At 38.1% G+C, this 25,805-nt stretch overlaps 1 protein-coding gene across 3 annotated transcripts in view; it reads right to left on the reverse strand.

Moving 5' to 3' along the window:
• The window catches only part of CASP8AP2 (caspase 8 associated protein 2), a 34,256-nt gene that overhangs the window by 3,085 nt on the left and 5,366 nt on the right, over nucleotides 1–25,805 (reverse strand). For all 3 annotated transcript variants that reach the window (XM_045544029.1, XM_045544028.1, XM_045544031.1), the window contains 8 exons: nucleotides 18,016–18,098; nucleotides 16,321–16,389; nucleotides 14,986–15,086; nucleotides 14,038–14,112; nucleotides 11,827–11,942; nucleotides 6,067–8,273; nucleotides 2,317–5,500; nucleotides 844–943 (listed from right to left, as the gene is read on the reverse strand). In XM_045544029.1, coding sequence (XP_045399985.1) covers nucleotides 844–943; nucleotides 2,317–5,500; nucleotides 6,067–8,273; nucleotides 11,827–11,942; nucleotides 14,038–14,112; nucleotides 14,986–15,086; nucleotides 16,321–16,389; nucleotides 18,016–18,070 — 5,907 coding nt within the window. In that variant the 5' untranslated portion in view covers nucleotides 18,071–18,098. The remainder of the gene's footprint in view (nucleotides 1–843; nucleotides 944–2,316; nucleotides 5,501–6,066; nucleotides 8,274–11,826; nucleotides 11,943–14,037; nucleotides 14,113–14,985; nucleotides 15,087–16,320; nucleotides 16,390–18,015; nucleotides 18,099–25,805) is intronic.

The following is a 25,805-nucleotide window of genomic DNA, read 5'->3' on the forward strand; positions in this document are numbered from 1 at the left end:
TAATTATAAATATTTCAATAATCTTTATTCATCTTTGAAGAATACTTTCACAAAACATCTAAAGACAGAGAAAGTTACCCTCAACAATAAAGAGAAAGTAATGTTTAGAAAAATAAAATATCTTGATACTAAAGGTGAACGCTACTTTAACTTCTCAGTATTAAACTTTCTTTTTTTTTTTTTTTCTGAGACAGAGTCTCGCTTTGTTGCCCAGGCTAGAGTGAGTGCCCTGGCGTCAGCCTAGCTCACAGCAACCTCAAACTCCTGGGCTTAAGCGATCCTTCTGCCTCAGCCTCCCGAGTAGCTGGGACTACAGGCATGCACCACCATGCCCGGCTCATTTTTTGTATATATATTTTTAGTTGGCCAGATAATTTCTTTCTATTTTTAGTAGAGATGGGGTCTCACTCTTGCTCAGGCTGGTCTCGAACTCCTGACCTCAAGCGATACACCTGCCTCGGCCTCCCAGAGTGCTAGGATTACAGGCGTGAGCCACCGCGCTCGGCCAGTATTAAACTTTCTTAAACAACCAAACATCATTACAAAATTGCTTGAGATAAAATAAGTAAATGGTAAGACACAGGGAAAAAAATTGGGATAATTCCAGGCACACTTCTTCCAGATCAACAAGTTTTTAACGGTCCTACAATGAGCCATACTTTTAAAGAAGTCAGCTAATAAATATCTACAGCTACTTGAAAGGCTGAGGCAGGAGAATCACTTGATCCCAGGAATTTGAATCTAGCCTGATCAACATAGCAAAATCCCATGTCTTAAAAAAAATTAAGTATTTAGAGTAGCAACATCTGTGAACCAAAAGAGATGCGAAAATTGGGTAGTTACCTGATTTGGATTTTTATTCAACTTGGCAGCTAAATATGTAAATGTTTTGAAAGATGGCCCTCTTTTCTGACATTCCAATAAAATTTCCCGATCATCATTTCTGAGGAGGGAAAAATCATATTTAGCTTTTGTACATTAGAGTCGAAAGGTAATAAAAATTCTACTGCCTTAATGTGTACCAATAGGGAAAATTAAAATCCATAGGAAAAAGGAAAAACATAGACAATATAACCAAAATGTAGACAACAGTTACCTCTCAGAAATACAATTATAGATGATTTTATTCTTTGAGCTCATATTTCCCAAATTTTCTACAATAAATGTACTAATTTACCTAATGACAAAATTAAAGTTTTGTTTTTTTAAAGTCTACCTTTAACATATACTAAAAAAATTAAGACCCAAAGATGATCACAGACATAATAAGCAGAACAATAAGAATTAAAATAGAATCCAGATCTTCTAATTCCCACATATCTCTGCTTTTTCTACATGGTCTGAACAAATGTGTATTATTACAAATCTGAGATTTTATTCTGCCATCTGCAAGTTACCTGAAGTGAGGATTTAAGGATTGATGTATTAAACAAAACTGATCACCACTTTTAACAAAAGTCAGCCTCCTCATTAGGCATTCTAGTCAAGTATGGAGATGGTCCATCTCTAGTCCAATGGCTCATTAACTGTGATTACCTTTACGCCTGAGTGGGGTCTTAAAATCCACATTTCTTAAAAAGTTCATATAAAACTCAGAAGTACAACCTGTTTATGAAACTGTTTGTAAACTTTTAATTTAGAGGAAAAATCAAATTACAAACGCTCCTATTTTTTGCCGTTTCACCATCTGTCATTCCTTCTTTCTAAAATGTGTTTATACCAGTTCCTTCCAAATGAAAGAATTCTCTTTAATTGAAAAAATGCAGTTAAAACACAATGAAAAGCTCTATCCATGGTGCTACTGCATATGCCTGGTTAAGAGCCAATGCTCTAGACCAACAGTCTCCAATCTTCTTGGCACCAGGGACCAGTTTCATGGCAGACAATTCTTCCACGGACAGAGCGTGGGGAGAGCTCAGGTGGTGATGTGAGCGATACGGACTGGCTATAAATACAGATGAAACTTCTTTGCTCACCTCCTGCTATGCACCTACCCCCTCCACCCCACCCCTGTTCCTAAGTTTCATGGAAGACAATTTTTCCATGGATGGGGCACAAGTGGGGGTGTGGGGGAGGACCTCTGCATCCGGTCACTAACAGGCCACAAACCACAGCCCAGGGGTTGAGGACTACAGCTCTAGATTGTCCCACAGTATAACTGGACTCTACCCTGGGATGTATCTTCAACTACTTTTAGCCACTTTTGAAGTCATAACTTTCCTTATTTTAGGATGGGATAAAACTATAAGGACATGACATTAGATTCCTCACCTCTCAAAATTTACTGGTGATTTAAATGCCTCACAAGATTCTTACCTTGTCCATGAAACTATAATTTCTCCCTTCTTTTTAATAACATTCTTTGCAGAAAGACTTGTAGAAGTGTTGAGTGCTGCTGATGAATCCTTAATCCCTGGGCTTGCCTTTGATGATGAAGGATCTTTATTCTCTGTAGGGCCCCTTTTCTTATTGGCTTTCTTTTGGTGAGCTTCACCTTTCTCACCAGAATCTTGGGTAAGTTTCTTGCTCTTTTCCCTACTAGTTAAGTCTGTTTCCTTTCTTTGTTTTTTCTGAGAAGCATGATTTGGATCAGAAAGGTTTTTTCTCTTTTTGTGAACATTATCCAAAGTCCCAGGCAGCTCTGAACTATCACAATTTGATGCTGGCTCCGATTTTAAATCATCCTTTTTTACTTCACATGAACCAGGAGATTCTGTGGTCAAATCGATATAGGTTTCCTCAATAATGCATTCCAAAGGCCTGTTTGCCATCTGCACCTTTTCTTCCACACAGTTATCTTCAACTACACATACTTCTTGACACCCTAACCCTTCAACAGCTAATGCAGGACGGTTACTTTCACATTTACTCTCACTTGAAGCATCTTGTGTCAAATCAATAAAAGCATCTACAGTATCAGGCTGCAAAGAACTGTCTAATATTTGAGCATTTTGATCTAAATTGCCTCCAGAACATGCCAACTGACCAATATTTAAAACTGTTACTTCTGTGAATTTCCCCAAGTTTTTGGTCTCAGCAACAGGATCTTTTGTTAGGTCTATGTATGTGTTTGGAAGATGATCCTCAACAGAATGTGGAATTTCTTCCATTGAAGGCAATTCTTCAACGCTTTCAGGCACTTTTGGTTCCCATACTTGATGTAACTTGAAACATTCATTAGCCACTTCATCACTATGACCCACCTTACCTGATGCATCTTTAAGAAATTCATATATATCAGGAACCTGTGTTTGTATCATGGAGTTCTGTTCTTCATGAGTTGATTTACTGCTATCAACATTTTTGTTAGAATTTTGCAATTCCTCCACAGATTTAAAATCTGTGTCCTGACATGAAATATATTCTTTCTCTGCTGCTTCATCAGCTTCCTTTCCAACTCTGGGCAAAGATGCCAATGACTCATCAGACAGGCTTTGTTTAAGACCAGGAGAGGTAGATGGTGTTGCACGCCGTATTTTCACAATGAAATGATCATTGGACTTTTCCATTATAACAGCGTGCATGGGTAGATTAGGGTGGTACTGAAAGCCTGGAGCAACAGACCGGCTGGTCCATGATGAAGAACAACTTGATTTACTACTTGAATTATCAGACTCCAGAGCTAAATGAATATCTTGCTCAGATGCATCCTCTTCCTCAAGTAAGGCATCTTCACTAAAATGGGCACTAATAACTTCTTCAGGAGTTGAACTAGACAAAACTTCAGGCTTTAAGAAACTGAGGTGACCATCTGACTTCAGAGGTGATGGTACTGTTAAAGAGACTGCCAGATCTTCAAGAAGTATGGAAGAAATGCAGGGCTTGCTCTTTTCTGAACCACACACATTATCTTTACTTAAAGCTACGTTGGTAGACACTTCAAACATGCAACTTTCATCTAACACATCAGGATGAACTGGCAACGAAAGCCCTGAAGACAAAGATGGACCTTTTTCAGATGATAATAATGAAAGCCCTGAAGACAAAGATGGACCTTTTTCAGATGATAATAATGACCAATTATCATCACTTATCATTTTGGGACATGGAGAAGCCACCCCTGAAACTAGCTCTTCTGTTGCACAAGCTGGTATAGATTCACACTTAAGACTCTCTAGCAGCTGTTTCTCTGGCGTCTTTAACTCCCACTCACTTTTATCAGTACAGTTAACACTGCTGTCTAAAAGATCAGAACCTTGCAACAAACTTTTAAATATTTCACCCATCTGTGCATCACTTACTAAATTAAAAGTAAGGCTAGATGCTTGCTGTTCAGTAAGAATTTCAAAACTACGTTCTGGCTTCAAAGCTGCATGCTGGGATGTCTGTGCATCCTCTGTACTGCTTCCTTCATTTTTTCCTGGCTTTGGGGTGCTTGGACTGTTTAGTTCCAAGATGTGCTCTTCGGATTGAGAGTTTTTTATAATATCAAAGCAGGTACTAAAAGTTTTTTTAATGTCATCCTTTACTGTGTTAATATTGGAGATACTTTGGTCTTGATGTTTTTCCTCAGATTTTTTATATCCCAGTGAAGACTTACAATGAATAGGGTCTTCTGATTTTGGTGATTTTTCTTTCAGCATTTCTTTGTTGCAAGTGTCCACATTCCGCTTCCGACAATTTGAATACTGTCCTTTCTCTTTACTTCTTTTTTCAAGTTTTCCTTCATCACTATCACTTCCAAAGTTTATGGAGTCAGAAAATTTCACTAAGATTTTCTTAAGCTTTGCAAACAAATAATCAAGTTGTTCATCTACAAACTTCCACAATTTTTTTTTCATATCTGGTAGTTGCTGTTCAAATAAACGATCAACTATGCCATTCTTTTTAACTTGCTTAAGTTTAGATTCTATAACATCACAGAGATTCTTCTGTAAAATAGTCACTGACTTAGAGATTTTGGATAAGTTGAGGTGTTTAATTAGTGATGTCAAACTCAAAATTGCTGACTCAATAATTCTATGAAATTGTATTATTGAAAATTTTACCTTGAATTTCATATAATTTTTCCTTACATGTTTTCTTATCATTCGTAACATGTGCATAATCTCTCTTACAGAAGAGGGTGCAGCAATAATTTGAACTATTTTTTCCAAGCTGGAGGTGCTCATTGTTTTATCTTTCTTCTCTGTTTTTGAAGATCTGCTAGACTGACTAGGTCTTTTATTCCATTTGCTATTAGTCTGATGGATTTTTACAGATGTTTTCGTATTGTCTTTATCCAAATGCATTGTACTTCTCCTACTTCCTGGGATAGTTTTTGAGTTCCGCACTTCAGCAGAAGCTCCAGGCTTGGCATTTTTTACAAAACTTTTTTGTGGTTTAGATTGTTCACTATCACTTATAATTTCTCCTTCTTCTAATTCATCTGAAGATGAATTCTTACAGGGGTCTGCTTCTGTACATTTGTCAGATTTACAAATTGGCTTTTGATTTTCCTTATTGAGATCAGACTGACTCTTGGAGGAGGTAGAATGAGCTGAATTTGGTGAAAATACATCTGTAGAAGAGAAAAGTATATTAAACATTTCTACAGAAGACAAAAGTATATTAAAGTCACATGACAACCAACTTATTTGACATTTCCATAATAAGTATAACAAAAAATTAAATACTGAGGCAATTCTTTAATAGTTTTTTTTCTTAAAGCAGAATGTTAATACCTAATACTTGAGTCATTGGTTTTACTGGTCTTAAAAAGTGCTCAGAAGGTATCTGGTAAGGGTAGAGTTTGGTCATTTGAGTAATGATAAGTCAACTGTTCAGTGCATCTTCACTTCATTTTAGCAGCATCAGCTACTCTATGCTATTTGAGGATGGCTTTTAAACAACACAAACACATCTCAAAGTAAAGACTATTTGAAACAATATGTCCTACCATTCCCTTTTATACATAAATAATGAAGAATTACCTAAATTTAGACTAAAGGATCAATGTATATTTCTAGTTAACAGGGTCTGAATATTTTTTATGTTATCAAAAAAGAAAAAGCACCAGTTTATCTGGCTTACATATCTTACATTCTCACAAAAAGAAAAGTTGTAAAAGATAACATAAACTATTACCTTTATGACTGTTATTATTTAATGGAACTTGAGATGGGCTTTCCATTCTAAGAACTTTTGCTACAGGTCTCACTGGACTATTCAAAGGACTGATAGCTTCTGGAATAGGTCTCAGGTGATTAAAGTCAATGCTCAAAACTGAGTTATCATCATCATGATATACTGAATTTGTTTCAGCAATTTCCATTCTGTGGTCCATTAACTCGGTCTGCTGAAGTGAAGATTCTAGAGTCTCTTTAGGTAAGCAAGGTTCCAAATGACAAGACTTACTCTCAACCAGTGGTGTATCTATAAGAGAAGGCTCAAATTTTGGGTTATCATCTTCTGAAAGGATTATTGGCAAAATGTCAGCTTCTTCAATTGAAGGCTGCAAGATACTTTCACTGGTTTCAGTCACTTTTGTTGAAAGAGTCACCTTCATTTCCATACCATCAGAAATATCACACGAATTTAAATCACGTTTTTCAGTATCAAATTCCAACCCAAAGTTTTGAGAAACATCTGTTTGTAATATATCCATTACCATAGGAGCTGCTGCCCTCGCACTATTAATGATTTCTTTTGTTTCTGTCGACGATGAAAACAAGGACTCTGTTTGTTCTATTTCCACAGGTGTTGAGGAGGAAGTCTCTGTACCACAGATGGGAACCTCACACTGCATACTATTCTCAACAGATGTAACTAACAAACTATTTTCTTCCATTTTGCTTTTTGGGATACTGACCCTGGGTTCAGATACCACTGGAAGATCAATCTTTGGTTCCAGTAACTTTGATTTGGTTTCCCCCATATGTTCACTGACAGAGGGAACACATGTCACTGTTTTAATTTGCACTGTAGACTCCAAATCACATATGCCACTAAACTTGGATGTATCAGTTATTTTATGCGTATTATCCTGAGAAACAGGCTGCTTTTTAGCAGGAGAAAGAGTTAAGTTTAATTTTTCCATAAAACTCAGCTTTAAGTCTTTGTTTTTTATTTCATTTGGTCCGCTGTCAGCTTTCATCGCAAGCCCTTTATTATCTGTTCCTTCAGAAATTTCATTATTAGAGACTTCACTTTTATCAGTTTTTGGCTCATTCTGTCTTTTTAAATCAGTAGTGGATTTCTTAGTTTCTTTATTGGTCTTCTGCAAATGTTCTGCAGGTGTTCTTTTTTCATTCCTAATGTGCCTATTTTCTTCTTTGCTTTCTCGTTCTCTTTTCCTTTTATCTTCAGTTCTATGCCTTTCTGCTTTTAAAGGTGTATTTTCCCATTGGTGCACAGCATCAACTTCCTTGGACTCAATGTGTTTGTGACTTCTACTGCTTGAAAGAGAAGATGAACATCTTCCATCTTGAAAACTAAGATTGTTTATACCTCGATCTCTTTTACCATCTTCCCTTCCTCTTCTCTCTTCGAGATGGTATTTACTTGAATTATGAGAAGATTTTGTTATTTCATTCTTAAAATGAGGAAGTGATGCTCGTTCAGTTCTTCTCCAATGATCCTGGTCCTTTACTACTGACTTAGGTTTTTGATCAATTTTTCTTTCTTCTTTATCTTGTGATTTAAGTTCTTTTCTATTTGTAGTTTGTGATCTTTCACTTTGTCTTTCTAGGTTTTTGTCGCTTTGAGATTCTACTCGAGTGTGTGTCCTTTCTCTAGGGGTCTCTTTCTCCCAAGAAGAATGTTCACCTTTATAATCGGAATCTGTGTTACTTTTAAACTTTGAATTTTTGCTTTCAGTCTTTGGTTCACCTTTACCATATTTCTCAGGACATCCTTGCAGCCTTTGACAGGCCTCGGTGTTCCTTGGTTCACCATCACTACAACTAATACTTAAGTCTTTTCGTACTCTGTCAGTTCCTCTGCTACACTGGCTATGTCTAATATCTTTTCTCCTTCTTCTATTATCCTCATTTGGGCTACCCTCACCAACCTGATAATGGGAACGTGACCAAACGCCATTGGTACAGTGTTTCTCATGAGATGTAGACAAATGTGAAGTGCTCTTTTTTTCAGAATGTGATTTTCCTTCCTTTTCCTGGTTTGGCAGTGAAGTGCTGTGATGTACATCTTTAGAAACATCACTTTTAACTCTGTGATCAGTCTTTGAACAATCATCCAAATGAGGAGATCTAGACTTAATATCTTTTGTTTTAACTGTATCTGATATCCTTAGAGTTCTATGGTTATTTCGAAAACGTGGAAACTCGGACAATCTATTGAGAAATAGAAATTAACAACAAAAACAAAGTTAATTCATACTTAATATTATTTCAAATTTTATTAACATGTGTAATTTGTGACTAAGAATTTACCAGCTTCCAACTAAATGAGCTGGTTTTCAAAATAAGGAACTCTCTTTCACTTGCTATACCCAAAGGAAGTTTTGAGGACTTGTCAGATCTATTCCAGTACTTGCCAATGTCTTTTAGACTTACTTCATCACAGGTGCACAACACCCAATCTAAATACACATTCATTGCTTTTAGAACAAGTGACATTACTTTCTTGCCCTCATTCACCGTAGCCCAACTGAAACAGAAGCAAAAGTGAAACCTTGCTAGACAACAGACATGATCAAAATAGAACTCTACATAATTCCCTATTTTTCTGTTTCACATACAATTCCATAGTAAGCCAAAGGACCAATGGCCATCTTAAAGTGTTATATACTGTGCAAAAATAAAAAGGAATATGAAGTTGTGATTCTTTCCTAGGATAATAGTATGTATTTACTGTTTAACAATTTTAAAAGCCAGCCAGCCTCAGTGGTTCACATCTATAATCCAAGCACTTTCGGAAGCTGAGGTGGGAGAATCGCTTGAGCCATATAGCGAGACCTGGGCAAGGTGGTACTCGCCTGTAGCCCTAGCTACTCAAGGGGAGGCTGAGACAGGAGGATTGCTTGAGTCCAGGAGTTGGAGGTTGCAGTGAGCTCTGATCACACTACTGCAGTCTAGCATGGGCAACAGAGCAAGACCCTGTCCTAAAAAATAAAAAAACTTTAAAAGCTTAAGTCTTAAAGTTTTATATTAGTGTTTAAAAAAAACTGGTAGTTTTCCTAGCAATAAAATGCAGACAGTTTTTTGTAATAATTTTTAGTTTTTGTAGTAAGTTCATCTTCCTTAACTTCCATAAATTCCCTGAATTTTCATAAATCTATTCCTAATCAGTATTAAAGGTATAGAAAAACCCAAAACCTTAAAAACTCAGAAATGAGGGGATATTGTTATAAAACAAAAGAGGACTTAGGAGACATACAACTTAAAACAAAGTATGGACCTTGTATGGATCCTGTTATGGGTTAAATTGTTTTCCCCCCAACCAAATTCATAATCTAAAGTCCTAACCCACTGTACTTCAGAATATGGTCTTACTTGAAGACAGGGTCTTTACACAGGTAATCAAGTTAAAGTGAAGTCATTAAGGTGTCCCCTAATCCAATAAGACTGGTATCCTTATAAAAGGGGGAAATTTGGGCTGGCCACAGTGGCTCACGCCTGTAATCCTGGCATTTTGGGAGACCAGGAGTTTGAGATTAGCCTGGGCAATAGCGAGATCCCATCTCTACAAAAAATAAAAAAGGTAGCCGGGCATGGTGGTTCTCACCTAATATAGTCCCAGCTATTCTGAGGCTGAGGCAGGAGGATCACTTTAGCTCAGAAGTTTGAGGTTGCAGTGAGCTAGGATGATACCAACTGCACTTTAGCCCAGGCAACAAAGTGACACCCTGTTTCTTTTTTCTTTTTCTTGAGACAGAGTCTTGTTCTGTTGCCCAGGCTAGAATGCTGTTGCTGAAAGTTTTATTTTAAAATATACCTTCACATTAAACATTTTCCAGGATTTATACTTTTCAATTTTTCTGTATATTTTCATTTTATATTAATATTTCAATTTTTTTATTTATTAAACTTTAAGGTTCAGCCAAATGATAAACATATACCATTAGAATACTAGTTACAGCAGCTCATAAAAGAAGTGTAAATATTGGACAGAACATTTATTAGATAATATATAACCATGCCAAACAATCTAATGATGTAAGCTGAGACCTAAGGATAAGTAGGTATTTAGCAGGTGAAGGAGAAGATTCCAGGCAGTGGAAACAACCCATGCAAAGGCAGAGTTCATGGTATTTTCAAGGAACCAAAACAATGCCAGAGCTATGCCAGAGCTCTGACACCTTGGGCAAAGTAAGCACTGACGGCAGACTTGAAAAGTAGTCTGGGACTATACTGTCAAGGGCCTCGTGTGCCAAGTTAAGGTTACTGATCTAAGAACAGTGAGAAGCCATTGATGTGTTTTAATTAAGGGGGTGGGATGGGGTGATTTTTATGATAGCAAGATGTCCAGACTTGTGCTTCAGAAAGTGTCCTGTGGCTGTAATACTGACAAGAGACAAACCACAGGCTAGAGAGAGCAAGAGTAGATGTAAAGATACCAGCATAAAGACTACTACCAGTTTAGATGAGAGTAGATGGACAGCAACGACAGCAGAAATCAAGAGATCAAGTAAATGATTTGAAAGATCATAAAGATATAAAAATCAATAGGACATGGCAATGAATTGGATCTGAGGAATGATCAAGAGTTAAACGTTAATGGCGACTCCTAAGCAGGGTGATTATGAGTCCAAGCTTCCCAAGCATTCTGCTCTCAAAAGCACCCCCTTCTACTCGCAAAAGTATCCTGGTTTGGAAAATAAATCAAATGGTCCCTACTCCTAGATCTCTTGCTTGCACTAAGTGAATAAATGATGGGATAATCCACTGAAATAGGGAACAGTAGAAGACGTTTGACAATAAATTCACTTTTGGATAAGGTAAATTTGAAGAACCTTTAAAGACATCCATGTAGATATGTGAAGTAGTTATCTACATATAAATGAAACTGACTTAGCAGGGATGAGATAACCTCATAAGAAAATACTGATAGAGAAAAGAAAGGACACAGGTTTGAGCTTTGAGGAGCTCCAACTTACAATAGCCAAGTACAGAAGAATAAATCAAGTTGGCGAGAAAACTAAGAATCATTATATCACAGAAAGCCAGGGGTAGAGATTTATTTCAAGAAGGGAAAGTCAACTGTGTCAAACAGTATGCAAAGCCAAGTTAAATGGGAAGTCAAAACTATTTGATGGAATTAGTGGCAGTCACTGTTGACCAAAATGACACCCATTTTGGCAGACCAATGGAGACAGAAGTCAGACTAGATTGGGTTCAAGAGCAAGTAGAAAGAGAGAAAATGAAATACCAAGTTTAGACAACTTTTTCAGTGGTTTGGCTATGAAAAGAGAAGTGAAATCTTCTGGAACAGAATATCGCCCCCCGCTAAAAAAAAAAAAAGAAAAGAGAAATTAATGGAGAAAATCTACCTGAGAGGGAAAAGGAATAAATAATTGAGAGATAGTCTAAGGGCTGCTTATTAACAGGGGATATGAGCACAGATTCCCTTTTGATATTTTAGTAATTTGGTGGGGACCTAGGAGAACCCATGACATATAAACCATCATCTTCTTCAGGGCAAAGAGTACCAGAGAAAGATAGCAGTCTTTTAGGAAACTGAATATATTCGGAGACGTATGTAGCAATGTACTATTGATAATCATAAATATATCATTATGATAATATACCATTGGAATATTAGTCACTGCTAACATTAAAACCTTAAATATTTAATAAAATACAAGATTTTCATCGATCCAAAGTTAAAAATATTCCACGTATCAACACCCATGTAATTTATAACATCTACACCCCTCAGTTATACCTTTGGTGAAGATTATTTATTTCTTCATCCTTGCGGTTTATTTCCACTCTGGCAGTTTTGATAAGTGCTGAAATATTCTTCTTAAGAGACTGGTTTTCATTTTTTAAGCTGAAATTCTAAAACACCATAACATGTATTAATAAAGTACCTATCCACAGGATTATTAATACTACTACTTATGTTAGCTAATAATTGTTGAATGCTAACTACATGCCAGGCATCACACAATTAATCTTACATAACTCGTAAAAAAGCCCTATGAGAAGTACTATTATCCGCATTATATAGATGGGGAAGCTGAGATTCAGAGAAGATAACTAGCACCGGAAAAAGCCCACTATAGAGTTATGAAATAAATATTTATATGTAGGTTTTCGTCCACAGTTCCTGGCTTGTAACTCCCATACCCTTTGTTACACTCTTTTGTTATAATGTTGGGTGCTTTAGGCCTCAGGAGCAGGCCTCAGGAAACACTCTCTCTGACCTTCTCCTGCTCTCCTTTCACCTGCCCCAAGGCAGGACTCTAATCTTCCCCTCTCCTTTCTGATTGTAGACCCTCATTCCAGAGAGGATCCCACCCCATACCCTGGAGGCCAATCACATTTCGACAAAAGTTGTTCCTTAAACACCCAAGATAACTGGGTTCAGAGAGCTTCCACATAGCTGAACGTGTGGAGGTTCCTAGAGGGTGGGGTACCTAGGGAAGGCATGGAAGTTCCATGCCTCTTCTCAGATACCTCATCCTATGCATCTCTTCATTTGTATCCTTTGTAATATGCTTTATAATAAACTGCTAAACATAGGTAACTGTTTCCCAGCGTTATGTAAGCTACTCTAGCAAAGTAATCAAACCCAAAGAAAGGATTGTGGGAACCCCAAGTTGAAACTGGAAGATCAGAAGTTCTAGAGGCCCAGACTTGGGACTAGTGTCTGAAGGGAAAGGAGGGGGTAACAGTTTTGGAGACTGAGCCCTCACTCTGTGGGATCTGACATTATCTCAAGGTAGATATTGCTGGAATTGAATTGGAGGACATTGGTATCTGCTGTAGAACTGACTGCTTGATTGGTAGTAGAGAAAAACCACCCCCCCAAACACACACACATTTGGTCACAGAAAGTCTCTCTGTGTTGATGACTGTTGTGGTGTGAGAGCAGGGGAAAGAGCTTTTCCTAAATACCCACTTAAAATGAAACTTCTTAAAACAGGGATGAAAATGAAAAATCAATAAACAGCAGGGGGAAAAAATAGGTCTGCCTGAGTCATTATCTTGAAAGTTGAAAATAAAAATGATAAAAATTCTATTAACTTTAACAACTTAGTTTAAACTTGCAACAATACATTGGTTCTCAGATAAACAAAGAAAGAATCTAGAGTTGACTGGTTTTATCAGGAGAAGGGGAAAGGAAGAGGAATAATTTTACCAAAAAATAAAAATCAGAGTAGGACATGACATTTCTAATTTTTGCAGCAGAATCACAAAAAGGGTCATTCTGCCAAAACTGTGAATTACTATTTTTCACCATTTTGGGAGGGATACCATATGTCTCCAAAAGCATTTCTAATAAATCTTTGTTTCTCAAAGCCATTCTCTTTTAAACCATCTGTCATTATGTCTAAAATTTTCTATTACTTAACTATATATATATATATATATATATATATATATTTTAGACAGAGTCTCACTCTGTTGCCCGGGCTAGAGTGCCATGGCATCAGCATAGCTCACAGCAACCTCAAACTCCTGGGCTCAAGCATGCATGCACCACCATGCCCGGCTAACTTTTTCTATATATTTTTAGTTGTCCAGCTAGTTTATTTCTATTTTTCAGTAGAGACAGGGTCTCGCTCTTGCTCAGGCTAGTCTTGAACTCCTGACCTCAAGTGATCCTCCCACCTCAGCCTCCCAGAGTGCTGAGATTACAGGCGTGAGCCACTGCGCCCGGCCGTATTACTTAACTATTAATTGATCTAAGTCTAACAGATCTTTTATGTCAATGTCATTTAACAAATAAGCAGTTTTCCTATATCAATTTCATCAACTCAAGAAATAATCCATATTTGCCAGATTTGCTATTTCATTTAATACTAAAAGCACCTTTATAAACTGCCAACACTTTAGCATTTTAGTTTCTATTTATAACCAAAAAAATTTTTAAGTACTTATTTCAAAATTTTGGAAGGCAAAAATAAAATATTCATTATAATCCTACCTGTGTCTGTATTTCCTTAAATTTTTTCATCAGCTCTTTCATTTGCAACTGACATTTTCCATATTCTGCCTGCAACTGTTAAATATAAAAGGCCTAATTTAAGGATCATTTTAAATTACTATCTTAGCTTAAATGACATTTCAAAATATTGAAAAATTTGCAAATCAATCCACTAAGAAGTGTAGATGAAGTCTATTTCTAATAGGTATTTGGTGAGATTACTGATTTTTAAACTCCAAACCTTAAAATGCAAATACAGTAGAAAGAAATGTTAAGTCGCAGGACATTCCATCCAACATACAATATAACTTAGTACAAATCATGAAAAGATTAAAATGTTTTAACACACTGATTGCCTGTTGAGGTATCATATAATCAGACACTTAAATTTAGTCAAGCAAAGTTGTAACTAAATTTAGACAAGTATTCAGAAAACATTCCCTTTTTTTTTTTTTTTTGAGACAGAGTCTCGCTTCGTTGCCCGGGCTAGAGTGAGTGCCGTGGCGTCAGCCTAGCTCACAGCAACCTCAAACTCCTGGGCTTAAGCGATCCTACTGCCTCAGCCTCCCGAGTAGCTGGGACCACAGGCATGCACCACCATGCCCGGCTAATTTTTTCTATATAGATTTTTAGCTGTCCAAATCATTTCTTTCTATTTTTGGTAGAGACGGGGTCTCACTCTTGCTCAGGCTGGTCTCGAACTCCAGACCTCGAGCGATCCACCCGCCTCGGCCTCCCAGAGTGCTAGGATTACAGGCGTGAGCCACCGCGCCCGACCCAGAAAACATTCCTTTAAAAAGCAGATCTGAAGGCAGAAACAGACTTAAATATTCTTTTAGTCTAAGACCTGGTTCCTAAACACAGAATATGTAATAGTAAGCTGCTAAGTGCTCTTCAGGAGCTACAAAAGAGTAAATAACTGTTCTTATTAACTGTGGCAACTCATACATCATTATATGTTGCTTCCTTTGCAGTTCCTTCTTCAGTCAGGATTTCTTCATATAAATCTAAACAACTTCTTGATGGTACAGAGGATTTGGAAGAACAATCTAAAAATAAACAAATAAAAAAAGCCTTACATTACAATATTTGTTATACTTTTCGATGTTATGTCTATTTCAAAGGCTTATATATTTCTTTTACTCCTATATTTCATTTCTCCTACATTCCAACTTTACACTGATTTCACAGATGACTGGAATGACTAGAATACCAGTTTACCTGAAATGATTATGTCAACAAATCAGGTGTGAGGATCATATCTGTTCAAAACTTTGAGAGATTTGATTATGGAAAAGGTTTCTAATTTGTTTTTTGAGACATTCAGTTCTCACTCCTCTGTCATCCAGGCTAGAGGGCAGTGGTATGATCATTATCTCACTGCAGCCTCAAACTTCTAGGCTCAAGTGATTGTCCTGCCTCAACCTCCTGAGTAGTTGGGACTACAGGTGCAGGTGCCACCACACCCAGTCAATTTTATTTTTTGTGGAGACAGGGTTTCACTATATTGCCCAGGCTGGTCTTGAATTCCTGGCCCCAAGCGATCCTCCCACCTCACTCTCCCAAAGTGCTGGGATTACAGGCACAAGCCACTATGCCCAGCCAAGATTTCTAATTTGGATAGGTCATTAGTCTCTCCACATATCACTCTAACAAAATATTCCTAATAACTACACTTTTCAAATGTTCTAATATTATGTAACACACAATAGTATGAGTAGAAATATACACACAAACACCAGCACTGGTTGCATTTAATTAGTAGAAAATATTTTTCCACTAGGTCCAATTAGATCTGAGACCTAGATGAATAACAAATGTGTGTGCTAATTTACATATTTTTTTAGATGCAAGGTCTCACTCTATCACCTAGGCTGGAAAGCAATGGCACGATCACAGCTCATTGCAACCTTGAACTCCAAGGCTCAAGTGATCCTCTCACCTCCTCAGCCTCCTTAAAAGCTAGTTCTATAGGTATGCACCACAATGCCCTGCTAATTTTTAAATTTTTTTTTAGAGATGGAGTCTTACTATGTTGCCCGGGTTGGTCTTAAACTACTGGCCTCAAGTGATCCTCTGCTTCAGTGACCAAAAGTGCTGGGATTACAGACGCGAGCCACTGCACCTTACCTAATGTGTTTTATTGATCAAGCTTTGAGCAAGAAAATAATTATCTGAGTATAATCATTTCTAAGAATAGGCAAATACCAGGAATCGGTAACAACAAAACAAACACAACATACTAACCAAACAAAATGAAACTATTTTATGGAATTTACATACCAGAAACAGCACTGTCCAACCCAGCATAGATGTCCAATGAGCCTTCATCATTATTTTTAAGAGGGGAAGCTGTAAGAAAAGCAAAGACTAGTTAAAATTGACTTTATAACTGAGGTTTTTCCATTCCTACTCTGAAGGACCAGGAAAATACTTCATTAGTTTTGTTCCAAAAAAGAGGCAAGTTTTTCTACATATTTATAAACAGGAAGATTTTGGCATATGCCTTGATTACCTCAGATTTAGACTTAAAAATTTGCTTTCAAAAATATACTAGTGGGGGGGTGGGGCCTTGCGGCCCTGCAGCCTCATCAGGCTCAGTCCCCTCCTTTAAAAAAAAAAAAAGAAAAAATATACTAGTGATTAGCTGGGCATGGTGGCACACGCCTGTGTCCCAGCTACTCAGGAGGCCAAGTCAGTCAGGAGGATAGCTTGAGCCCAGGAGTTTGAGGTTGCTGTGAGCTAGGCTGATGCCACGGCACTCTAGCCCACGCAACAGAGTGAGACTCTGTCTCAAAAAAAAAAAAAAACTAGTGAGAAGCTTCCAATTCTAGTAATAACAGTAGTTTCTATCAGACCAAGCGTCCTGCAGATAACAACTATAAACACTAAACAAAATATTCACAGCTATCTGAAGAGACAGAGAGCAACCCAAAGGTGCAAAAACTGGAGGGTAGACAATACCTGAATGAAGACAGCATTGCATGAGTTCCCCGTTCCCCTTTTATTACCGCTTTTTGTTGAAGGACAGACCCTAACTGGAACCACGCTGGGCACTGACAACTGAGATAGAAACTTCTAGTCCTAATAGCTTAAAGAATCAGAGGAAAGACTTTGGGGTGATAACAGCAACTAGAAAGTGAGGGGGAAAATCCAGGAATCCATATAGAGGATTCCTCAAATGCTCCTCAAATCTCTAGGTGATTCCCCAAAAAGGGCAGAACTCCAAAAAGCCAGCTAAACCTAAAATATTTGAACAGAGATTTCAGTTGCTATCTATTACAGGAAAGACAGAAGTGCAAGCTCAGCTAAGTTAAATAACTGCTAAAATTAAAAACAACAACATGCCTGTAATCCCAGCTACTCAAGAGCTTGAGGACGGAGGATTGCTTGAGGCCAGGAGTTCGAGACCAGCCTAGGTAACATAACAAGACTCCATCTCAAAAAAAGAGAAACTTAGCCGAGAATGGTGGCGCATACTTGTAGTCCCAACTACTCAGGAGGCTGAGGCAGGAGGATCTCTTGAGCTCAGGAGTTCAAGACCAGCCTGAGCAAGAGCGAGACCCTGTCTCTACTAAAAATAGAAAAAATTAGCTGGGTATGGTAGCATATCCAGCTACTTGAGAGGCAGGAGAATTGTTTGAGTCCAGGAGTTTGAGGCTGCAGTTAGCTATGATGATGCCACTGCACTGTAGCCAGGGCAACAGAGGTGAGACTCTGTCTCAAAAAAGAAAAAAAAAGAAAAATTATTACCATTCATATTGGCAAAGCTGCTAATTTGATTACATTTTAGAGGCTTGAAAGCATACAATAAGAAAGTTCACATTTACTAAGCACTCCTATGTGCCAGGCATTTTATGGTATTAATTCACTTAAGTATGAAAAGAAAAGTTGGTGACAGTTTTTCCAATGAGAATAAGTAAATAATTTTATAATTTAAAAAATAAATTTAGAAAGACAATTAAAAGTAGCTCTTACCAGAAAAGACATCAAAAAGACTTGTTCCATCACCATTGTCATCATCTGCTGCCATGATCCTATTTCCTTTTGATAGTTGACACCTAAGGCATCATATATAAAAATTTTCCACTGTTAAAATCAACCTCACAATTCAGAGAATAAAACCTAGCTTCAAGTTAAAAGACAACTTTCAAATTTGGACACAGTGAATAAGTTTCACTCTCTACCATCCTTAAAAGCAGACTCAAGATATAACAAAATCTCTGGCTGGTACGATCATAGTGGTTTATCAGAACTTATTAATATTAGTGTCACTAAAGTTGGTATACAACTCCCCCACTGCTAAATTTGACTAGCTTAAAAAAATTTTTTTTCCAGGCAAAAGTCAAAACTATAAAATGGGTTGGGTGTAGTGGCTCACACCTGTAGTCCAAGCACTCTGGGAGGCCGAGGCAAGAGGATTACATGAGCTCAGGAGTTTAAGATCAGCCTAAGCAAAATTAAGACCCCATCTCTACTGAAAATAGAAAAATTAGCCTTTTCTAGTGACATGTTCCTGTAGTCCCAGCTACTCAGGAGGCTGACTGAGGCAAGAGGATTACTTGAACCCAGAAGTGTGAGGTCGCAGTGAGCTATCATGATGCCACTGAACTCTAATCCAGGCAACAGAGCAAGAACCTGTCTTTAGGAAAAAAAAACCCACTGTGTGTAGACAGTTGGTGAATTCTACCATATCTTCAAAGAACAGATAAATGTTAATCTACTCCAGACAACAGAAAAAAGTTGTTTGCTAACAGGAAAGTAATTTTTTGAGGTTAGTACAGCCTTACCATCAAAACAGGTCAAGGATAGGACAAAACAGAAAAATAACAACACAGAAAAACTACAAGCCAATCTTTCTTATGAACATGGGAAGAAATAGCCAAAAAAAAAAAAAAAAAAATCAGCCAACTGAATCCGGCAAGACATTAAATAAAAAAACACTATGAACAAGTGAGATTTATCCCAAAAATGCAAGGGTGGCCTGATATTAAAATTGCTTCCCACAGACATATGGGTTAGTAATTCTGATACTGATACAAATGGATCTTGGAACTGAACAATTTAAATAAATAGGTGGTAGATGGTGGGAGCCAGATTTCTTACTATTGGAGTGGGAGGTTATAGAAAAGTAAGAGAACAGGCTAAAATGATCCATGAGGTAAGGAATTAGAGTTCAAGACATCTGTAAGAATCACATGATTAACTTACTATAGATACAGATAATTAGATACAGAAATTTTTGTAGATGTGTATATATTAACATATGGGTTAGTATACACACATGTATTTCTTTACCTCAGAAGACATAAAAGAAATGATACCCCAGTAGCAACAAGCACACCTAGTACCCAGATCTTGATGTGTAATATTGTTTTCCATTAAAATGAACCAGGATTCCTTGGAGAAATAGCTGATTCTAAAAATGGGCAGAAATACACAAGATAAGCATCTTATCATGCCAGAAAGTAAGTGCTCAAAAAAAAATTGATGGGCATATGTCAAAGGGGCACAGGAACCAACTGGAAGAGTTCCCAATGGCTGAATCTAGAACAATTTGAGCAAGAAAAGTAGTATTAGGTTGTAAAGTAGCACTTGATTATAATGCAAAGTATAAAATAAATATATATATAAATCCATACTGATATAAGTAAATTAGCAAATGAGTACAGACAAATCCTCCATGCAGAAGAATTCCAAATAAATTATGTAGATAGTCCACCCTAAAGGAGGGAGAACAAAACCTCACTCCTTAAGTGTGGGCTGGGCATGGTGACTTCCTTCCAAAGGGAACACAGTAAGTATGGCAAGGGAGAAAAAGAATAACTTCATGGTAAAGAAACCTGACAAACACTACTTCAGCCAGGTGATCAAGGTCAACGTTAACAGTCATAAATCATGTTGATAGTATGTACTCTTAATATGATGTGATGAAAATGGCACTTTACCTCTGTGATCTTCTTCCCCAAAACCCATAATCCCAACCTAATCATGAGAAAAACAACAGACAAATTCTAATAGAGGGGTATGCTATAATATACTTTACCAGTACTCCTCAAAACTGTCAAGCACATCAAAAACAAGAAAAGTGAGACAATGTCACAGTCAAGAGGAGCCTAAGTCCTACTGTGAGCAAGGACTGAGGAATATGTTTAAAAAAAAAAAAAAGAGGAGCCTAAGAAGACATGACAACTAAATGTAAAATGATCTACTGTAACAGAAAAAGGATGCACATGGGGTAAAAACTAAGAGCCAGGTGTGGTGGCTCATGCCTATAAACCCAGCACTTTGGGAAGCTGAGGCAGGAGGAATGCTTGAGGCCAGGAGGGTGACACCAGCCTGGGCAATATGGTGAGACCGCATCTCCACAAAAAAATTTTTAAATTAGCCAGCATCATAGTGCACGCCTGTAGTCCTAGCTACTCAGGAGGCCGAGTCAGGAGGATCGGCTGAGCCCAGGAGTTTGAAATTTCAGTGAGCTATGATCATGCCACTCTACTTACTCCAGCCTGGCTGGGCATCACAATGAGACCCTGCCACTTAAGGAAAAAAAAAAAAAAAAAGGAAATCTAAATAAACCATATACTTTAGTTAATAATGAATCTTTGTGACTAGCCTAGGCAACATACAGAGACCCAAAGACCTGGTCTTTACAATAAATTAAAAACTCAGCCAGGTGGGGCAGCTTGTGCTTGTACTCTATAGTCCTAGGTACTCAGGAGGCTGAGGCAGGAGGATTGCTTGAGCCCAGGAGTTCAAGGTTGCAAGTTCAAGGGGAGTTCAAGGAGATCACACCACTGCACTCCAGCCTGGGTGACAGAGTGAGACCACGTCTCTAAAAAAAAATAAACGAGGAAAAAAAAAAAACCCTGGTGAAACCATAGAAGCATTTCCTTTAGAGACAAATATGCTTCTATTTGAGAAAAACAAAACAATAAAATAAAAAGGAAGAAAATGAAAAGAACTAGAAAGAAAAAAACAAAGCTGATATTATTCATACCATGATCACCTATGTAGAAAATCTATATTTTATTGCAACTGGTATTTGGCGAAGTGGCCAAATATAAGATTAATACACAAAAGCATCAGCTTTCCTCTGTACCAGCAAACAATTTTAAAACATAACTGATGAAAAGATATTATTTACAACAACAAAACCATAAGGTACACAGGAATTAATCTAATACAAGATGTGCAAGACTTTTATGGAAAAAATAATAAAAGACCTAAATCAGGGATCTGAAAACCTCTTCTTAAAGGGCCAGATAGGTGGCTTGCAGACCTTTTAGTCTGTCACAAGCACTTAACCATGCCACTGTAGCTCAGAGGCAACCACAGACAATATGTAAACAAATAAGTGTGGCTGTGCCCCAATAAAACTTTATATACAAAAACAGGCAGTTGACCATTGATCTAAATAAATGACAAAATATCTCAATCACATATGGGAAGACTCAATAGCAAAGTTGGCAATTCTCTCCCAAACTTACCTATAAATTCAATGCCATTACAAACAAAGTTAACAAGGTAACCATAAAATTCAAACTGAAGTGCAAAGGGTCTAGGAGAATCAGGACATTTTTTGTTTTGATGAGGAATGACCAAACTTTTTATTGAAGTATAGTCATTTGTCACTTAACAATGCAGATACGTTCTGAGAAATGCATCCTTAGGTGATTTCATCGTTTTAAGAACATCATAGGCAGTGTGGCTCATGCTTGTAATCCTAGCACTCTGGGAGGCTAAGGCAGAAGGATTGCTTGAGGTCAGGAGTTTGAGACCAGCCTGAGCAAGAGTGAGACATCATCTCTACTAAAAACAGAAAAAATAAGCTGGGCATGGTGGCATGCGCCTGTAGTTCCAGCTACTTGGGAGGCTGAGGCAGGAGGATTGCTTGAGCCCAGGAGCTTGAGGTTGCTGTGAGCTAGGTTGATGTCATGGCAGTCTAGCCAGAACAACAGAGCGAGACTCTGTCTCAAACAAACAAATAAAGCCACTTGGTTTATGGAACTTAGGAGTTTTGGGGGTTCTCTGAGACAGGGTCTTGCTCTGTCACCCAGGCTGGGCTGCATTGGCACTAATGTAGCTCAGTGCAACCTTGACCTTCCAGCCTCAAGCAATCCTCCTGCCTCAGCCACTCCAGTAGCTGAGACTACAGGTGTGTGCCACAGTGCCCGGCTAATTTTTTTTTTTTTTCTTTTACAGAGACAAGGTTTTGCTATGTTGTACAGGCTGCTCTTGCACTCCTAGCCTCAAGCAATCGTCCCACCTCAGCCTCCCAAAGTGCTGGGAATACAGACATGGGCCACCCCCTCAGCCTTATGGCACTTTGTTACAGCAACCTGAACAGCCTAAGACAAACATAAATACAGAAAAGAACACAAATCATAACTATATAGGAGCATGATTTTTCACAAACTGAACAAATCCACTTAACTACCACTCAGATCAAGAAACAGATCATTACAGGACCCTGGAAACCCTCCTCATGTGCCCAATATCCACTCCCAAATGTTGGCAAAGATGTATGGAGAATGAAAGCATACACTTTGCTTTGCAGAGATACGACTTGCATGTCTATGGAGGAGTGGGGGATATCTGCAGGAATGTGTACAGATTCCAAAAGAGATTACCATTAGCAAAATCTTTAGAGGAAAACTTCTTTAAGGTATGTATGAAGAAATGTAAATAAAACAGCTTAGAATGGGCCTTGGATAGAATAGGATTAGAAAATATGACTGTCAAATTTCATTAGAGTCAGACAAAAGATAACTAAATGTCAAGCCAAGGAATCTGGGCTTGATCTTTCAGAGAATAGGAGCACTGAAGGTTTCTGAGTCTGAAACATCAATATAAAAAAATGAAATAGGAAGATGAATATGTGGAATGAACTGTGAAGACAAAATGTGTTGGAAAAGAAACTGGGAAGGAGGCTACTCTAAGAGTCCACATGGATGAGGACAGTAAGAATTTAAAGAATGTTTATACGAGGAATAATAATGGAAGAAGGCAAATAGGGTGAATGGTTGGATATGGGAAGTATAAACAATCATCTTCTCTTGCCTCAATTCACTCTCAAGCTAGAAGTTTCCACTATCTTTGACTCCACTCTCACTTCAAGTAGTCACAAATTCTTAGTGATTTTATTTTTAAATGTCTCTCAAATTTAATGTCTCCCTTCCACTCACAATCATTATTGTGGTTTCAGATGCAATTATTACTCAAATTATTATAAAAGTCTTCTAGTTTGCATACTACCAAAATCTTTTTCCTCTTATTTTCCACACTGAAGGCAAAATTAATCCTGTTTATATCTAGCCTGTGTTTCACTCCCTTGAAGGTAGAAAACCTTCAAGAGCTAACCAAAACATAATTGAGTTAAGCTTTCCTAGAACAGAACTCAAGGACTTTCCAGAAATGCCTATCTATCTACTTTTCTACCTCACACTGCTCCTCCCCTCACCTCCTCCACTAAGCCACACAATAGATTCTGTTCCACAAGAGCACGTTTACATAATGCAAATTAGCTCATACATTATTGAGAAATAGGGAAATGATGTCAGTAAATGATTTCAGAAATTATGTTGGCCCATACAGTATTCTTCCCAGGATATTAAAATTTTCTACCATTAATTAACAGCAGCCTAATGCAAAGCACCAAAGCTGAATGTAGCAAACCCTGCAAGAATTTAATTCTGCATGTGGTGCCCTTAACATAGATGCCAACCACTCTCCTTTCTTTCTCTTTTCTCAATAAAGACACAGGCTTTTCTTACAAGAGCTTACGCATGGTTTTCCTCAATCTTTATGCAAAAAACAAAAACACAATTTTAAGACAATGAGCCACAACCGTCCAATCTGCCACCACAGTATTTCACATAAAACCTGCCACTGCCTCTACACCTACAACCTCTGATGCATTATGTCCCTCAATCCTTCCTTATTCCTCCTTCCATCATGTTACCTTCATCTTTTCTTTTCTTGTTGGAAAGACCTACACTTATTATTTATCAGAAATTTAACATCTTTTTTATTTTATTTTATTTTTTTGAGACAGAGTCTCACTTTGTTGCCCGGGCTAGAGTGAGTGCCGTGGCGTCAGCCTAGCTCACAGCAACCTCAAACTCCTGGGCTTAAGCGATCCTACTGCCTCAGCTTCCCGAGTAGCTGGGACTACAGGCATGCGCCACAATGCCTGGCTAATTTTTTCTATATATATTTTAGTTGGCCAGATAATTTCTTTCTATTTTTAGTAGAGACGGGGTCTCGCTCAGGCTGGTCTCGAACTCCTGACCTTGAGCGATCCACCCGCCTCGGCCTCCCAGAGGGCTGGGATTACAGGCGTGAGCCACCGCGCCTGGCCAGAAATTTAACATCTTTTTAATAGTACCGATACTTTAATGAAAATTATCACTGATCCTGTTTGTGCTCCACCTGTATTTTTCCATAAACTGTGTTTTGCCAAAGCTTAAGGTTCTCAAGAATGCATATATTACAGGGGAGCAGAAACGTCTGCACTTACAGTTCCTAAAATATGCCATGTACTTCAATTCCACAATATCTTGCTTTGTTCATTCTGTTTCTTCCTAGACTGCTCATCCCCTTCCCACATCCAGTAACCATAAAGAGAAGACTTTTTTCTTTTTTTGGAGGTGGGGGACAGAATTTTGCTGTCGCCCCAGATAGCGTGCAATGGTATACTTCACCACAACCTCAAACTCCTGGGCTGAAATAAACCTCTTGCCTCAGCTTCCCAAGTAGCTGGGACTGCAAGTGTGCACCACTGTACCCAGCTAAGTTTTCTATTTTTAGTTGAGATGGGGTCTCACTCTTACTCAGGCTGGTCTCAAACTCCTGACCTCAAGCAATCCTCCCACCTCAGCCTCCCAGAGTGCTAGCATTACAGGAGCGAGCTATCACGCCTGGCGATCCTTTTCTACAGAGTAATCCTCATTCTCTTTCTCTATCAACGCACTGAATACATATCACTGCATTTAGCAACCTCTATTGCAATCACTTGCTTTTTAAACCAGTTGTTCTTAGCTTTTAGCATGCATTAGGAACACTTAGAGAAGTTAAAACGTAGTAAGACCAATATGGCCCATTCCCATTTCTGTTTTTTTGTTTTTGAGACAGAGTCTCGCTCTGTTGCCCGGGCTAGAGTGAGTGTCGTGGTGTCAGCCTAGCTCACAGCAACCTCAAACTCCTGGGCTTAAGCGATCCTACTGCCTCAGCCTCCCGGGTAGCTGGGACTACAGGCATGCGCCACCATGCCCGGCTAATTTTTTCTATATATACTTTGAGTTGTCCAGATAATTTATTTCTATTTTTTAGTAGAGGCTGGTCTCGAACTCCTGACCTCGAGCGATCCACCCACCTCGGCCTCCCAGAGGGCTAGGATTACAGGCGTGAGCCACTCACCGCACCTGGCCCCCATTCCCATTTCTGATTCAGTAAGTCTAGGGTGAGGCTTGAGAATTTGTATTTCTAACAAGTTCTCAGATGATGCTTTGAGAACTACAGTTTTATACCAGTGCTGTCCAATAAAACTTTATGTAATGATTCAAATGTTCACCTGTCCAATGTGGTAGCTACTAGCACCACATGCAGTTATTGATACATGAAGTGTATGCATAGTGAGACTGCATCTATTAGTTTCCTATTGCTGCTCTAATAAATTACCATAAACTTAGTGGCTGAAACACGAATTTATTATCTTACAATTCTGGGAGTCTCACTGGTCTAAAATCAAGACGTTGGGAGGGCTG

The sequence above is a fragment of the Lemur catta genome, chromosome 2 (assembly GCF_020740605.2).
Source record: "Lemur catta isolate mLemCat1 chromosome 2, mLemCat1.pri, whole genome shotgun sequence".
NCBI classification, from domain to species: Eukaryota; Metazoa; Chordata; class Mammalia; order Primates; family Lemuridae; genus Lemur; species Lemur catta.